The sequence below is a fragment of the Kogia breviceps genome, chromosome 12 (genome assembly GCF_026419965.1).
Source record: "Kogia breviceps isolate mKogBre1 chromosome 12, mKogBre1 haplotype 1, whole genome shotgun sequence".
Taxonomy (NCBI): Eukaryota; Metazoa; Chordata; class Mammalia; order Artiodactyla; family Physeteridae; genus Kogia; species Kogia breviceps.
In genome coordinates, this window is record NC_081321.1 from 93,970,526 (window position 1) to 93,986,900 (window position 16,375).

The 16,375-nt window shown below is 55.7% G+C and overlaps 1 protein-coding gene across 2 annotated transcripts; it reads right to left on the minus strand.

Annotated features, from left to right (window-relative positions):
- Positions 1-453: 453 nt before the first annotated feature.
- Positions 454-11,860, minus strand: CBX6 (chromobox 6). 2 transcript variants are annotated; one of them, XM_059081872.2, is made up of 5 exons: positions 11,629-11,849; positions 11,405-11,448; positions 11,184-11,249; positions 10,975-11,041; positions 454-6,276 (listed from the first exon to the last, which is right to left on the minus strand). In XM_059081872.2, exons 1-5 carry the CDS (start codon positions 11,695-11,697, stop codon positions 5,275-5,277), a joined length of 1,248 nt encoding a protein of 415 aa, XP_058937855.1. In that variant the 5' UTR covers positions 11,698-11,849; the 3' UTR covers positions 454-5,274. The 2 variants fall into 2 exon arrangements, with proteins under 2 accessions (XP_058937855.1, XP_066866329.1); XM_067010228.1 differs by lacking the exon at positions 10,975-11,041 and having other exon boundaries at positions 11,629-11,860.
- Between the last annotated feature and the right edge of the window lie 4,515 nt (positions 11,861-16,375).

The following is a 16,375-nucleotide window of genomic DNA, read 5'->3' on the forward strand; positions in this document are numbered from 1 at the left end:
AGCTTGTTAGCAAGGGCTACTACCGGCAAGGGTAGCCCGTGCCCCCAACCCCGGCCCGCTCCCTCCCAGGCCCTGTGGTGACCGCCTGGCTAGGGATCCAGTCCCCGGGGCCCCCTCTCTGCGGGTGCTGTGACTCCAACTGGGGGGCGGACAGTGGCGGAAGCCCCACCCCCCTCCCACGTTCCCGCTGCCCAGGTAGTCTCCGGGTTCCAGGAAGTGGCCCGCACCGCAGCTTACCTGTGTAGGGGGACTCCCCTCAAGCTCATCTCCCTCACGAGGTGGACGTGGGGTGCGAGGCGGGGAGCTTGGAATCGGGCCGGAGCGCTGGCCTGCCACCGCTGAGGGCCAGGGGCCCCCTCTCCGCACTGCACCCGCACCAGGAGAGGCATGGCCTGAGCTTTCTGAAGACCACAGTCCCGGCCGGAAGAAATGAGACAGACCTGGGGCTAGACCTTAGCTTCGGAATGTGACAATTTATTTGGGGGGGGGGGCAGAAGAGGCTTTTCAGTGCCCCCTTCCTGGCATTGATACGATATTGAAGAGCAGCAGAACGAAACATACAAGACAGAGTAATCAGCACAGACGCCCCTCCCCCGGCCCAGAAACAACCGAACCCGGAACAACAGAACCAAAAGCCACACCCAACACAAGGCGTCTTCTCCACCTGCAACCTTTGGGAGAGGGGCCTGTGGCCTGGGGACCCAGCCCCACGCTGAGGCGGCGTCCCCATCCCCGGTCTCCTGCTCACCCTACTAGTTTCCTGTCTTGAACCACTGGAGGCAAAGTTTAGCCAGCTGGGAGCTGGATGGTTGAACCACAGACGAAGGCAACGACACTTCATTTTTAAAATTAGAGAGAAAAAAGAGACAGTGCCCCTCCCCAAATATAGAGCTATATATGTATATTTTATATATATAGAATTCATTCGTGCACAATTCATTAAATGAGCTTTTCAAAAATTAAAAAAAATTATAAGATACATTTCTTTAGGCCTTTGTGTTTTTAAATTAAAACCAACAACAAGAAGTCTCCATCTCTACTCCACCCTACAGCAGGGGGAAGACCCAGAACCCTTGGTTCCTTCTACTGTGGCCTCTTGCAAGGGGGTCCCTCGTTAGACCACCAGCCCCCCTCTGCCTAGCCAGAGCTCTGCATACAGTAGGCGCTCAGTCACTGTTGGAGTGGGGTGCTGACTCCTTCAAGGTGGGATGGGGGGGACCCCGCAGGCCTGGGAAGCGGGTGCCTCAGTCTCCACCCAGCCTGTCCCCCCTATTTTGGAGTCTTGGTGGCTATCAGCAAGACAGGGTCAGGCTGGGGACACCCCCTCTCCTAGAGTTTTAGCCCCTAATTCTGGGCTTTCTGAATCTGAGAGGAGATGCAGACAGAGACAAAACAAAAACCTTTAAACACTTTTCTTTCTTTCTTTTTTCAAAAGTGATTCCTTAAACCATACAAGCCCTCAAGAGGCTGCCTTGGGCTAGTGCATGGGAGCCTGGAAGTGGAACTGACCAGGTGGGTTCCACTATCCAGCGTGGGCCAAGTGCAAAAAAAACAAAACAAACAAACAAACAAAAAAAACCAAACCAAAAACAACCAACAAATCCCCCAAAGGCAGAAAAAAAGGCGGTATGTCCACTTGGGTCCACCCAGAGGCTAGAAAGGCTGGTGGCAGCCCAGGTCCCCAAGCTAACGGTTTCCTCCTCTGGGCTGACTCCTCACCCAGGACCGCCTGGCTCAGGGGTACCCCCTGGCTTTACAGTGGCTCCAAGGCCCAGGTCCCCACCTTTTAAAGAGGCTTCCCCCAAAAGGCCAGAGCAGCTGAGCTCTTCGCTCCAGTGAAGCAGCTTTGCCTCTCAGAGCGCCAGTTTCCTGGTCTTGTACGTGGGGTGACCCCTCCCACTCTGCCTGCCTCACACGAGGTTGGGGACTTGATCATCGCCTCTTTCCAGAGCACAGCAAGGCTGAAGCCCATTTTGACCCTGACCGTTTTGCAGGGTGAGAATGAAACGGGACTGTGGGAGGCTGGAGGCCCCAGTGCCAGCAACCTCGACCACCACCTAATCTTCAGCAGCTGCCTGGACACCAGCAGCGCTTTATGAAAAATCTGTGCCACCCAATACACCCATTTCACAGAAGGGCAAACTGAGGATCCGGGAGGGGAATGAGACAGAAATGGGTCCCAATTTCCCACCTCAAACCAGAGACACCAGACCTCATCTGTTTCCTATGACATGGGGGTTGGGAGAGGGTGGCATGAGGGGGAGATGACCCCAGCCACTACTGAACATGGGAGAAGATCCAGCTTTGAGGGCTATTTCACATATAAAAATAAAGCAAACCAGACTGCAACTTCTGCTTGGTAATAGGCAAACGGAAAAGCAGCAATGGGGGAGGAAGGGCTCATGGGAGGCTGATCCGTGCAAGCGTGTGCTGGGGGGCCGTGGGACCCCGCTCAGAGCCACCCTGGGAGAGAGGTAAGGAGGGCTCTGCTTGCTCTTGACCAGGTGCCCACTCAGGCCCTCAGGGGAGCTGCCCGCCTGGGAGCAGCGTGCGCGCATGCCTCTGCATGGGCTGGGCCAGGGCTGCACAGCTGGGGGTCAAGGGCAGCGCCCTCCCTGTGAAAAGAGAAGGGGCAGGCACTCCCTCTCCCTACGGCTACCCCCAACCCCCAACCCCCAACCCCCTCTGATCACCACCTAATACTCTCCCAGAGTCCATAGCTCCTGTCTTCCTGAAGCTTGCATCCTCTACCTGGCCAGGGAAGCTCGGGGGTGTCTTGGTCATTGGGGCGATGGGGAGGGAAATTCCCCCACGGGGTGGCGGTGGAGGGACCATACGGCCCAAAAGGCTGGCAAAGGAATGCAGGAAGGCAAGGAACCCAACTGTACCTACTCACCAGCCTTCCTGGAGAAAGTCACCAACGATAGGGCCCGGTGATGGTGGGACCCCTGTGGACTCCTACCTCCCCAAATCTCAGCTCTATTTGCCTGGCCCCTGCAGCTTCTGGCAAGTTCCCTCGGAATCAGGGGTCATCCTTCCCCTCAGACGGGGACAGGTGTGGAGTCTGGGCCCAGCGCAGGAGGGAGGGCTTACCTTGCCTCGGGCCAAGGAAGGAGGGCAGCTGTCGTGCCTGGGAGCCTCCCAGCTGGGCCTGGGCCTCTACCCACGTTCCTAACATTGCCGCCTCACCTGTGCAATCACTGCGTTCCTAGTTTTTCTTTAAATATCTCTTTCTCCCCACCCCCCCCAACCCCATAGGAACCCCACAATATTTTTTTCTATTTCTTTTTTTCCCCTCTTTTTTTGTGGTTTTTTTTTTTTTGTTTTTTGCAAAACTAATTCTTTCACTTTCCTGTCATAAAATCACCTCTGAAAACACAACTTCTTTACAAAAAAATTCACTAATGACACGGACTCTCAGGAAAACACATTTCTATGGTCTCTGGAAACACCTGTAACTGGCACCCAGGTGGACGCTCACCTGGGGTGGGGGGCGGGGGGGAAATCCCCTCTAAGGACAGAGGAGAAATACCAGCCCTTATTTGGGGGAAAGCCAATTGGCACTTGGACGGCCACAGAGCCAACACAAAGGGCAGGGTGGGGAGGGGTCCAGGAGCACCAGTCCCCCAAACCCTGTGACGGCCCCTGTTCTACATCCTGGGACGGGGAGGGCCAGGGGCCCTGCCACTATCCCTGGCGGGGAGATTCGGAAGAGACAGTCCTCCCGTGCTTAGGACCAAGGCGTTTGTTTCCGAACTGGAATTCCCTTTCTGCCATCATGGCTCTCAGCCCACACACCAGGAAGCCACCTTGAGCCACGTGCAAGGACCCGCCACTCACGGCAAACTGAGTCCGGGCAGCGCCTCCGGGCTGGCCAGCAGGGCTGTCTCCCCTGCCCACCAGACCCCTGGTCCTGCACGTGCCTGCTCTCCTGAAGGACACAGGCCCCCTCTTCTGTCCCCCCTGCTTCGGCCACCCTGCCCTCCCTGTGCCCGGCCTAAAATTGGGGTTTTGGTCTCTGCCACTGGCATGGCCACCTCACCTCCCTGGCAGCAGAGGAAAGAGAAGCTGCCCAGGGCACCAGAGGCCTCCCGCTGCTTCAGGCAGGCTGGGCTGTGAGAAAGCCTGGGCGGTCAGAAGCAAGAGAGAGGGGGCCGGAGACCCTCGGAACAGTGTCCAGGTTTCCTACGCCCCCCGAACACCCCGGAGGAAGAGGAAGCTTGGGACGGGGGTCTCCCCTCTGCCTCGGTCCCCACCATGCCACGTCTGACCTCCCCAAAGGAGAAGGGCGTGGGATGCGTGCCCCCCGCACACGCAGGCTGGATCGGCCTCCACAGCGAACTCCTCAGACCCGGGCCAGGTCCCAGGCCCGACTGATGGCAAGGGAGGGTTCCAGGCCTTCGATCTGACGACCTTACTGTGAGGAACCCTAAACGGCGCAGCCTCGAGAGCCGGGCCCAGGGGCCAACGCACACACGGATCCACGCAGACCCGCCCAGGACGGCAGGCGCATGCGCAATCGGAAGTCCGCGCAGCAGGCTCTTGTAGCACCTTTGGTCGAGAACTGAGGGGTCTTTAGATGCTGGGAGGCCGTGGCAGGTGAGGTCCGTGCCAGTCCCTCCCGCCTCTGAGAGCGGGATGAGGAAAGAGATGGGTGGGTGAGGCCCACGGGGGCCTGCTTGGGTCTCGTCCGAAAGTGGGGCCCTGCTCCTGCCGCCCTCGTGGGTGTGGGGGGGGAGGGGCCAAGGCCGCCTTCACCTCAACCTCTGTCCAGGCTTTCCCATCCCTGCCCCTCCTTCCCAGGCATCTGGAGGAAGGAAAGGGACGGTGCCCATGCTGGGATGGGGTCCCCTAAGGGGCCCCAGCAGCTGCCGGGTTAGCACCGAGAAATCAGATGCTGTGCGCGAGAGCTGGAAGCAAGCTGAGGAGAGATGGGATGTGGAGGGGGCAGCTGAACCCCAAGTTCCGGGGCTCCCCAGGAACCACCCAGCAGGCCCCACTGTGCGTGGTCAGGGAGGGGGCCAAGAGACAAGAGGGAGGACGTTCCAGTGTCCCGGCCCCACCCTAGCCCCACCCCGTTCCACGACCGCCCCTCCCACTGGGCTTCAGGGGGCTCCAACTGCCCAGCCCCATCCCGGGGTCAACACCGAGCCATCTGAAACAAGCAAAGCACAGGCAGGGTTGTCTGAGGGCGGGGGCGGGGGCGGGGGTGGGAGCAAGAGTATGACTTTGGGCAGGAGGGCCCCCCCCAACCCCCCTCCTTGGTGGAGCCCCTCACTTGCTGTGCCCACTGCTGCCACCCCCCGCTGCAGCGCCTGCTACCCCAGCAGCCACCTTCTCGAAATCCTCAGGGTTGCAGAATTCCTTGATAGTGACCGTCAGGAGATTGCTGGTGACATCGGTGACGACCACGTTGGAGCAGGGTGACATCTCAGGGCGCCAGTCTCCAGCCTCGGGCTCTGAGGCAGCGCCGGCAGGCTGAGGGGCCGCGCTAGTGGCCTGGCTGGCAGCCGCAGTGACTTCGGGAGGCGCCCGCTTGCTGGTGGCCGCCGCCTCGGGAGGGATGGACAGGTCAAGCACCTCGGGCTCCCGCCAGTCGGGGGCAGATGGACTCGTGGTCTCGGGGAGCAGCTTGGGGGGCGCGTCATCCGGGTCGGAGGAGGACTGCGGGGTCGGCGAAGGGCAGCCGGAGGAGCTGGAGCTGCGGGCGTCGTACGGGGCACTGGGGGCTGCCAGGAGCAGCCCCTGGCCAGGGGACGCGGCGATGTCGGCCTTGGTGGCTGGCGGGGGCGGCAGAGGGCCGGGCGGGGGCTTGTTGTACATCGCGAAAGCGCCGAACTTCATGTGGCGGATCTGCGTGCGCAGGATGCTCTCGCTGAACTTCTTGCTCTTGCCGATGACGCGGTTCCGTGAAGGGACTTTGGGGCGGGCAAGGGCCCCGGCCCCCTGCCCGGCACCGCCTACGCCCGTGCCCTTGTCGATCACCTTCAGGTTCAGGATGATGCGGTTCCGCTTGGGCTCCCGCGGCTTGACCTTGCGGTTGATGATACGCACGGTCTCGGAGAAGGGTGAGATAGGCGGGCGCAGGCCGGGGCTGCCCCCCTGGGGGTCTGGGCGGGGCAGGGGGCGGCGGGACATGCGGTGGCAGCGGCGGATGTCCTTCTTGAGCCGGTGCACGGCAGCGCTGGAATGCAGCTTGGGCGAGGAGGCGCTGGCGGTCGGCTTGACCGAGAAATGCACATCGCTGATGCGGAGGGCCTCTGCCTGGGCCCGCGCCTGTGGGACAGAGGGAGGCAGTGGCTGAGGGCTCGGCCGCCCGCTGACCTCCTCTGGACACCCCTGCACCAGCCACCCACAAGTATGGTCTCAAGAAACCATCCTGAGAGCACTTAAGAAATCAGTGGTGCTCTTCACCTTGCCTTAGCGATAAAAGGAAAACAGGTTCAGACGCGTGATACAAAGTGTGGAAGGTTGGAGGGCAAGTCAGACTCTCATCCGGGCCCAACTCCATGACTAACTTTCCAAGTTTGGTCGTGGGTCCCTCACAGGTCAGTGGCTGCCCTTGCTGACACAGAGGAGTGTCAATAGCCAGGACACTGCACGGAAAGAAGCCCCCGCTCAACCCGGCCCTAGGAGGATCCCAGCCCAGCGCTCCTCCATGGACTAATTTTTGGGGACAGAAAGGTGAGGGCGACCCTTCCCACCTTCACCCCATACCCCAGCCCTCCGGACCTATTAGCAGATGCCTTGAGCTCCTTTTCTGCCTCTGGACAGGAGGCACCTCCAGCTCATCATCAGCTCTGGGACAGACCTTGGCCCCTCCTCCTCACTCCCAGCACCCCACTCCCCCCCCCCCACTTCCCCTCCTGGGTCTGATTCACCTGACTGCCCAGGGTCTGGCTCAGGGCCTGGGTCTGAGCAAATTGGTGCCAACAGACTCCAAAGCCAGCACCTAAAGCCTGGTTGGCATCCATGCCAGGTAGACATGGGTTTGGTGGGGATGGACTAAGAGGTGGGATCAGCCACTTCATATTCTCTGTGCTAAGATGGCCTGGGGACAGGATGGCTGAGCAGAAGTCTGTGGGGAGCAAGGGATACTGTCCCAGGCTCCTGGGCCCAGCTGCACACACTCCCAGGGGTGAAATCTACAAAGCCCCGCCAGGGCTCTGCAGCAGCTCACCTTCTGTCTCATGGAAGATGCGAGGGTGTGTGTGTGGGGGGGTGTGGGTGTGGGTGTGGCAGGGCCCTCAGGGACTCCAGGTCTAGGGCAAGAGACTCACAAGGTTATGTAAGCCATCCTCCACGACCAGTCCTTCCTTCACTAAGAAAGTACTCCTGAGTCACCTGCCAGCTGCTTAGGGCTACAACTATGACCACACACAGCTTCTACCCCTAGGGGGCTGTGCTCCACGGAGAAGACAAGTAACAGGCAATTAGGGTGCAGGGTGAGTCAATACAACAGAGGAAGTACAGGGTCAAGAGAAGCACAGATTAGGTCCCATTTGTGGAGGATGAAGCCTAAGTAGGAAAAAACCCTGGTCCTTCCTGAGCTGACTGTGCCCCAGGTGGCTTGCTGAAGGGGCCCTGCTAAGACAAACGGTGGAGGCAGAGAGAGCCCAGCGATGAGAGGATGGAGTGGCCAAGGGACTGAAAGCAGTGGCTGGACAGTGGGTAGAGATGGATGACCAGTCTGTGTTCTACACAGATACCCTGGTTCCTGGTGGGAAGATGGACCATTAGGTGGTGACTGCCTCCAGCCAGGTGAGCTGGGGTGGCTGAGAGGAAGGACACGTGCCCACGGTCAGTCTGTGAGCTCCCCAAGAGCGGGATCTGTGGTTTAGGGCCTCTCCACCTCCCATCCCCACAGTGCGGGATGCTTGACCAGTACCTGGGAGGGAGCCTGTACACCTCTCAGACAAGACTAGACTGTATTTGACCACAACCCCCAGAAGAGGTGTTTGTGGACTTACATGCTGAATCAGCGAGGATGTCACTGAGAGTGTAGGAGAGGCACACTTTACTGCCACGTGGTCCTCCCAGCCCTGCTGGGGGTTTCCTGGGGTGGCCTAGTTAACCATCCCTCCGGCCACTAGGTGGCAGCACACGTGGGCCCGACCTGCCCTGTGCCAGGGCTGCCAGCTCCTCCTGCTCCAAGCCAGTGGAGCCAGGGACTGGTTCCCTCACACCCCTTCCCGGACAAAGGCAGGGGAAAGCCGGCCTTCCCTTGGCATGGCAACAAGGGCTTTTTGCAGGTTCATCCCCCATGGAGTTTAGGGGATTCCCCACTCGGCTCCCCAGGGGTCGGTGGTTACCCTCTCTGCGTGCTGTCTGAGCGGGACCTCTGTAAGTATGGTTCTGCCGGAGCCCAGCAGTGGTGCATGGTCCCTGGGGACTGGCAAAGGGCGCAGGCAAGGCAAACACCAGATCCAGGATGAAACCCCAGCTTAGTGGGCCTCCTCTGACCACAGTATATGTTACCTGGTTAGCACAGTGCCCGGCACACAGCGAGCACTCGAAGAATCCTAGACTATCCAAGGGGCGGGGCAGGTGCTTATGAGCAGTAATCTTTTCCTAATGTATGGTTTCCAACCTTTCTATAAAAATATTCCTTACTTTATAATGTCTAAACATTATTCTTATTTTTAAAAACGGGCTGGTTCACCCTTCCTCCTCCTCTCCTCTCTTCTCCCCAGGTTGAGAATTCTTTGAAGGTGGAACCTGGGTCTGCCTGTGGATTAAAACTGGTAATCACAGCCCAAGGCGTTTATTGCACTCTGACTGTGTGACAGGCATGGCTCTGAGGGGTTGGCAGGTACTATACATAGATAACGTGCAAGGTTAAAGACCTGGACTCCACCACTCACTCTCTGTGACCACGGGCAAGTTATTTAACCTCTCTGGCCTCAGTTTTTCTATCTACAAAATGGGGATAATGCAACCTACCTCAGAGGCTCCTGTTCTCTTCAGAATAGTTCCCTGCAGAAAGTGAGTGCTTTCTGCGTGTAATTTGTTTACTACACCCACTTGGCCTCCTGGTGACCCACAGAGCAATGGGCTCAGACTAAGCTGATCTCCATCACCCCTTGCAAATATCTCTCTCTCTCATGCTACCTGTTTTTTTTTTTTTTTTTTTGCGGTACGTGGGCCTCTCACTGTTGTGGCCTCTCCCCTTGCGGAGCACAGGCTCCGGACGCGCAGGCTTAGCGGCCACGGCTCACGGGCCCAGCTGCTCCGCGGCACGTGGGATCCTCCCGGACCGGGGCACGAACCCGTGTCCCCTGCATCGGCAGGCGGACTCTCAACCACTGCGCCACCAGGGAAGCCCCATGCTACCTGTTTTTAAGGTCCAGATCAAGGTTCTCTCATCTGCCTCTGCATCCCCTGCCCCACCAACTCTACAGCCTTCATAGTTTCCTTTTCGTGTGTGTATGTGTGTGTGTCTATCTTGATCCCTTAACCTGACGTGTACTCTCTGAGGGACACGGTTAAGAAAAGGAGACATGATGAAGCCAGGAAGCTGGGTGGTGGGAGCTCAGGTAAATCACTTCCCCTCCCTGGGCCTTGATCTTCTCATCTGCAAAATAGGGATAATATTCCCTACTTCATAGGGTTGTTGAGAGATTTAAAGGAGACCCCCCATGTGGGGGTCAGCACTGTGTTAGGCCCATAGCCAGCTCAGGAGATATAGCTATTAAAAAAGAAAAGCATTTTGTCAATCAATGCTCATGGTCGTTACTCACTTCCCCGCTAGAGGGCACTCCAGCTGCACTGAGAGGCTGTCACACAGCCCACTGGCCCTCCAGCTGCTCTGCCCCATCCCTCCGAAGAAGCATCAAGAGTTAAGGTTACTCCACAGATCCCCTAAGATGTGTGTAATTTGGCGACAAGGGTCACAGAAATATGTAATTCTGGAAACCATTATTTCTTTCACTTCTGCACAGTTCTTTTGGGGGTAGGGGGCTGGAGAGCCCCCCCCAAATTGGGCTTTGAGCCTTTAGGACAAATTGGAGATTCTGAGTTCTGCACTCTGCACAGCCTCTTTCCTGCAGAGTCCTGCCTGCCCTTCCCGTGCCAACTGCCACAAAGTCACAGGCTGTCGGGGTGGGAAGGGGCCCTGAGACAACCTTAGCACTAATAGAGGGGGACTGTGGTTGCCCACGGAGGCCCACCTGCAGCCTTGCCTGCCACCTTGGGTCATCTCGCCTTCCCTTCCCAGACTCTGTTCTTTCTCATGAAAAAAAATAAACACCAAAAAAACTCTAAGATGGCTTCCTCTGGAGCTAGGTTGCCCTCCCTTGCCGAGGCTAATGTTCTCTGCTTTTACTCTCCACTCTCCATCCTCATTAGAGCCTCCAGAGACAGCCAGAAGTGGGTGAAACTGAGAACCAGTGGCCCAGCCTGGGTGATAAAACTCAAAGTGAAGTGATTTAAGGTCAAATTCAAGTTGGATCCCTCTGTCAGGAGGGGAGGCATACAGAACAAATCCTGAGAGAGGGAAGCTGCGGGCAGGGAGGCAGGTGCCCCCCACCAAGCCTCTCCCTGTTCCCCACGATGAGGGAGACCAAATTCACTCTCCCCCTGGGTTCTAATTCCAGGCAGAGCCCTACAAGCTCAAGACTGGGGGAGATGAGGGCTCTCACGTGCAGAAGCAACCTCCCTGCCACCCCCTCAGGTGGGCACCCAACCTGCCTCACCCACCCACTTCCTGTTAGCCTCCCCAGACCCTGGTTTCGTCAGCGTGGATTATCCTTCCCCCTTGTCCCCATTCCCAGGCCCCTCTTGCTGAAGCTGGAGCTGGCCAGGGCCTGCTGCCAGGGGCTCTTCGGGGGCTCACAACCACCCCTTGCCCAGCTGGGGCCCCTCTGGAAAGACCCGCCCGCCTGGGCGGCCGCGGATCTGTCCCTCCCCTGCAGGCCCCGTGTTGCTCCCGGGCTGGGGGCCCGAGAGGGGCCTGCTGGGGCTGGGCCAGGTTACCTTCAGGAGGAAAGTTTTGGGTTTGGGTCCCCTCTTCTTGGGCCCATACAGCTCACGCTCCCTCTCCCTGCGGCCGAGAAACGCCAGAGGTTAAAAAGAGCCCTTTCCTGGGCCCCACTCCGCGCTGCCCTCCCCGGCTCTCCCGCTTCCCCGCGCGGCGCCCCAGCCGAGCCTCAGCCCCGCCGCCCCTGCCAGCTTCCCAAACTCACTTCTGCTCGAAGGCTGCAATGAGCCGCGAGTCCAGGATGTTCTCCTCCGGCTCCCAAGTGCTGTACCTGCCGAGTTACGCATGCACAAAATAAAAAAGAAAACCAGGGAGCCAGAGGCACATGCGAGGGAGCAAATGTGCGCACCCTCCAAGGAAAAAAAAAAAGGCCCCGGTGCGCGCTGCCTCCCTTCCCCCCTCACCCCTGGATCCCGTGACACTCACTTGATGGCCCACCCCTTCCATTTCACCAGGTACTCGATGCGTCCCTGAAAAACAGAGAAGGAAAAAAGGGGGGTGTGGGGGTGGGGAAGATGCGGGGACGCGAGGAGGCGGCTGCGCGGGGGTGGGCGAGAAAGCCCGGGTTAGCGGGACCGCTTCGCCCCGATGGCCCGCGGATCTGGAGACCGGCTGCGGGGCTAGGCGTCCCGCCCTGGGAGGCGGCTAACCTTTCGGATCCGCCGTTTGATGATGGATTCGGCCGCGAAGACCCGCTCGCCCACTGCAGACAGCTCCATCTTGCTCAGCGGCACCCACAGCCCATAATACTCCCTGCTCCCGCGGCCGGTGCTGCACCGCTCGCGCACGCGCCACAGCGCCCAGGCTCGGCGGGCGGGCGCGCGGCGGGGCGCGCGCTCGCGTTCCAGCTGCGGGCCGTCACGTGACCCTCTGGGCTGGCGCGGCGTTGCCAGGACCTTCTCCTCCCCCGGGGCGGTTGCTAGGGAAAGTGAGCGCACGCGGGGCGGGGGCGCGCGCTGGTTCTTAAAGGGGCCTAGCCTGGTTGGGGGAACCGGGGCCGGAGGCCGGGAGGGAGATGCTTGGCCTGCGCGAAGCCGGGCTGGGGGCGGTACATTCTTACAAACACTTTGTCATTCCCCTCTGCATCTTCTTGGACCCTGTGAGCTGACAACTTCTCCCTCTGAACCCTCCCTTGCAGGTCTCTCCTGGCCCCGGGCGGGGAAGGGCGGTGGAGTCTCTGCAGCCGCTGCTCATCCTCCCAGCAGAAGTTTGCAAACAGTTAAATATGATACAGCAGAAATGCATTTGCTGTTGCCTTGCCAGGCCCTGCGGGAATTTCTTTAAAACATTGCCCCCCACCCCACCCCTTATCCATTATTTATGTATTCGTGGGAGTGTGGTTTTGTAACCAGTTCAGATGAATTAAAACAAAAACGCCACCGCAGGAAAGGGTGGGGGAGGCAGTGAATGGGGCCGAGGAAGGCCGGGGTGATCCTTTGCATCTGTTTTTCTGCCGGGGCCTTGGGCGGCACCTGCCCTCGCCCGGGAGGTCGGGTGAAGACGCAGCGAGGAAGATGTGGCCGTGGGGCGGTTCGGAAGAAAGAGGCCGCGGGGTGACAACGAACTCCCCACATACCAGATCGGGCCCGAAGCTGGTCATCTTTGGGTCATTCGGCAGAAGCCGCCCTCGCGGTCACGTCTGTGTGTTTTCTAATTCCCAGGCCCCGTGCCGCGTCACCCTCCTGCCCCCTACAGTTCCTCTAATGGTTCCGCCATTGCTCACGGGGAGGCCAGAGCCCAGCTTCCTATTTGGGGAGGGGCTGGGAGACCTAGGCTGTCTTGGAAGGGACGCAAAGTAGCCCTGCCACACAAAACGCTCCATTTCTTTTATTTTGTATTATTTAAACTTTATTATTTTTTTAAAAAAATCACACCAACAGTCCGGTACTTTGTAAATTTTTTTAAAAGTAAGAAAAAAAGCAACCGTCTATAATCTCCATCAAACCATTAACCTCTTCACGGATCTTCTTCCAGCCTCTGTCCTATGCCTATATAAACACATATATATGCACATATATACACTGTATATAGATGATATAGATATATTTAAATTATTTCTTTTTAGCAAAATGGGATCATATCACACTAGCTGGAATCCATTTGTCTCTCTTAATGAGATAAAGTGGACCTCTTTTGGTGTCACTAAGTACAGATTTCCCCATCATTTTAGTGGCTGTGGTGGGGTTCCGACGGAGGTGGAGAGAAACGGGAATGTGGTAAGGCTCAGGGGTGGCTCTTGCGCTCATTATTTATTTGTTTATTGGAAAGGAGGATTGTTACATGTCTGTGGTGCAACACCAATTCTTGTGGTTTCAAGTCAACTGCGTCAAAATTTCTGCTTCTCACTCCTGCATGTCTGCTGATTTGTCCAGTTATTACCTTGGGAGAAATCCCCCTCCCCTCTTAAAATCGACATGCTCTTGAGAGTTAGCTATTCGCTGGCCAGCCCAAAGTGGGCTCCTGCGTACGGATAGAGCTGCCCTCCTGGAGGTGGTGTGGGTGGATGGACAGGTAAGCTATGTGGATATGAGAGTGTGTGTGTGTGTGTGTGTGTGTGTGTGTGTGTGTGTTCTCAGGCTGAGGGACACAGGCGGCTGGCTGAAGCGGGTAAGCAGCAATCCATTTGTTAGTTCATTCGGCAGCTTTTGTGAGCTCTTTTTGAGGCTTTGTGTTAAACTGTCAGAAACAAAGGTGCCCCAGGCTTGAGGAGCTCTCAGGTGAGAAAGGTAACTGCTATGCAGTGTGATTAGTGCTGGAATAAAAATGTTTTCATTTCTTATGGCTGCTGTAATGGTACCACAAACTCAGTGTCTTGAAACAGCACAAATGTATTATCTTACAGTTCTGGAGGTTAGAAGTCCCAAATTGGTGTCATTGGGCTCTAAGGTGTTATTGGGCTCTAAGGAGAGAATCCATTCCTTGCCTCTAACAGCTTCTAGCAGCTGCTGGCATTCCTTGGCTCATGGCTGCATCACTCTAGTATTTATTTTTGCCTTCCCTTGACTGACCAACCGCCTCCTTCTAATAAGGACCTTTGTGATTACATTGGGCCCATCCAGATAATCGACGATAATCTCCCCATCTCGACACCCTTACCTTATCTGCAAAGTCCTTTTCACTATAGGCTAACATATTACGTAGGGTGTATAAGGTATCATGTTCATAGGTTCTGGGGATTAGAATGTGGATGTCTTCGGGTGGGTGGAGCATTATTCAACCTGCCACAAACAGTAGGTATAGGATGCCCTGGGAGTCTAGATGTTTTAGTCAATGTTCTCCAAAACAGAACCAATAGGATATACGTAGAGATATATAAGAGGAGATTTATTATAGGAATTGGCTCACATAGTTATAGAGGCCTAAGAAGTCCACTGTCTGCAAACTGAAGAACCAGGGAAGCTGGTAGCAGAAGGCCTGAGAACCAGGGGGCTTCTGGTATAAGTCCCCAAGTCTAAGGGTGTGAGGAACTCCAGTGTGAGGGCAGGAGAAGATGAATGTCCAGGCTCAAAAAGAGAGGGAATTTGCCGTTCCTCTGCCTTTTGGTTCTATTCAGGCCCTCAGTGGCTACCACGGTGCCTGTCCATGTTGGTGAGAGAGGACCTCTTTATTTGGTGTACTGAATCTAATGCAGACCTGTGAGCAATAATGTTTACTAGCTGTCTGGGCATCCCATAGCCCAGGCAAGCTGACACAGAAAATGAACCATTGTACTAGATAAGGGAGCAGCCCACTGCCTGGAGGAAGGGAGGCTGGGAAGGCTTCTCAGAGGTGGGGACATTTAATTTGGAACTTGAAAGATGAAGAGGAGTTTGCCTGCTAGTGAAGAATGAGAAAGACATCCCAGGTAGAGGGGTCAGTAGAGCAAGAGCTTCCATGAGAGAAAGTCCCACCTCTTCCATAGTCTGACATTTGGTCCAACACCACAAGGTGTTCAATAAATATTTGTTGGATACATGAAAGGGCCATTGAAGGGATTTTTCTTTTTCTTTCTTTTTTAGTTTTTTTTTTTTTTTTTTTTTTTGTGGTACGCGGGCCTCTCACTATTGTGGCCTCTCCCATTGCGGAGCACAGGCTCCGGACGCGCAGGCTCAGCGGCCATGGCTCACGGGCCCAGCCGCTCTGCGGCATGTGGGATCTTCCCGGACCGGGGCACGAACCCGTGTCCCCTGCATCGGCAGGCGGATTCTCAACCACTGCGCCACCAGGGAAGCCCCGTCTTTTTTAGTTTTTATTGGAGTACAGTTGATTTACAATGTTGTGTTACTTTCTGCTGTACAGCAAAGTGAATCAGTTATACATATACATATACCCACTCTTTTTTAGATCCTTTTCCCATATAGGTCATTACAGAGCACTGAGTAGAGTTCCTTGTGGTATACAGTAGTTCCTTATTAGTTATCTATTTCATATATAAGAGTGTGTATATGTTGATCTCTACCTCCCATTTATGCCTCCCCACCTTGAAGGGATTTTTTAAGAGTAAGTTTGGCCCTATAACATATGTGTGGATTGAGACCCAGCAAGCACCACTGAGTGTCCCGTTCCATCCCTGCGTTGGGCTCTAGGAACTGAGGTGCACAGAGGGATGAAGGTGCAAACAGCTGTGATGTGAGCTGTGCAACTTTTAGTTGTCAGCCTCTCTGAGCCTCAGTTTTCTTCATCTGTAAAATGGGGGTAACCATGCCTATCTTGTAAGTTTATCGTGAGGATAATGAGATAACGTAAGTATGGCACCTGGAGCTCTGTCTGGCACATAGTAGGTATGTGATAGTGGGAGTGTATGTATATGCCCTAGACCAGCTCATAGCTAGAGAAATACACATACACACACACGCACACACAATGTATATACAAGTTTTTCTTCCACTGAAACTCAGTTTATTGGATCAGTTCTAGAAATTGAAACTGTATTGGTCAAAAATAACACCAAACACTTTACATGGCATTCATCATGTTTCAAGGACTCCTCCAAGTGCTTTACATATGATATTAACTAATTGAATTCTCAGAATAATTGTATGAGGTAGATACTATTATTATTCCACTTCACTGTTGAGGATATTGGGTTTCTACCCAAACATGGAAGATGCTGAGATGAACAAAACTTAAGTTCTACATCCATTAGATGCCCTTCATTTCCTCCTGGTACCAGATGAGATCTGCCATGTGATGTAATTTGACTTACAAAACTATGGACACAAAAAGCTGAAGATGTGCAGTCAGGTGACAATACGAGTCCCAAAGAGTGGAACCATGTATAGTTCCTTCTGAAATATTGTGCTGTGAAATTATGTGCCCCCAAAGAAAGGCTAACTATTTTTAGAAAGAGAGCAGTAGAGACTTTTGGAAATATGCCTGAATACGGTCATAATTGGGCAAGGGATACAGGGAATGCCA

Excerpts from the sequence above, each read along its gene's own strand:
- CBX6 (XM_059081872.2), bottom strand. The coding sequence starts at position 11,697 with ATGGAGCTGTCTGCAGTGGGCGAGCGGGTCTTCGCGGCCGAATCCATC. Across the intron at positions 11,250-11,404 it reads TGGAAGGGGTGGGCCATCAA|GTACAGCACTTGGGAGCCGG; the intron begins GTGAGTGTCACG and ends GTAACTCGGCAG. Across the intron at positions 11,042-11,183 it reads ATTGCAGCCTTCGAGCAGAA|GGAGAGGGAGCGTGAGCTGT; the intron begins GTGAGTTTGGGA and ends TCTCGGCCGCAG.